This window comes from Numida meleagris, chromosome Z (assembly GCF_002078875.1).
Source record: "Numida meleagris isolate 19003 breed g44 Domestic line chromosome Z, NumMel1.0, whole genome shotgun sequence".
NCBI lineage: Eukaryota > Metazoa > Chordata > Aves > Galliformes > Numididae > Numida > Numida meleagris.
In genome coordinates, this window is record NC_034438.1 from 19,780,840 (window position 1) to 19,781,373 (window position 534).

General features: G+C 76.2%; 1 protein-coding gene across 4 annotated transcripts in view; it reads left to right on the forward strand.

Annotated features, from left to right (window-relative positions):
* The window catches only part of KIF2A (kinesin family member 2A), a 56,522-nt gene continuing 56,265 nt past the window's right edge, over positions 278-534 (forward strand). For all 4 annotated transcript variants that reach the window (XM_021379686.1, XM_021379690.1, XM_021379688.1 and 1 more), the window contains exon 1: positions 278-472. In XM_021379686.1, coding sequence (XP_021235361.1) covers positions 409-472 — 64 coding nt within the window. In that variant the 5' untranslated portion in view covers positions 278-408. The remainder of the gene's footprint in view (positions 473-534) is intronic.

The following is a 534-nucleotide window of genomic DNA, read 5'->3' on the forward strand; positions in this document are numbered from 1 at the left end:
CCAGTCTCGGGCGAACCCGTCGTACGCCGGCGGGCAGCCCCTCGGCCCCACCTCGGGCGCCCCCGTGCACGCGGCCCCAGCACCGCCTTCCGCCGAGGCGCAGGGACGGGCGACTGACGAAGGCCGCAGCGGCTCTGCCCCCGCCTCCCCGGCAGCCGGTCCCCCTGTGACGCCGCAGAGAAGTGCGCAGGCGCAGCGGTGGCCGGCGCCTGTTGTATCCGGCCGGCGCCTTTTTTCTCTCCCCCCCCCCTTCCTCCCTCTCCCCGACCCTCCCTCCCTTCTTCCCTCCCGCCCTCCCAGAGCCGCCGCGGTCGCTCTCCCGCCGCCGCCGCTGCTGTGCGCGCCTTCCCCGCCCCCCGCGCGCCCGGTCGGCAGCGTCTCCGCTCTCCTCGGCTGCCCCATGAAGCGATGGCAGCGGCCAACTTCGGCAAGATCCAGATCGGGATCTACGTGGAGATCAAACGCAGCGATGGTCAGCGCGGCGGGGGGCCGGGAGGGGCTGGGCCGGGCCGGCGGAGCGGCTGCCGCCGCGGG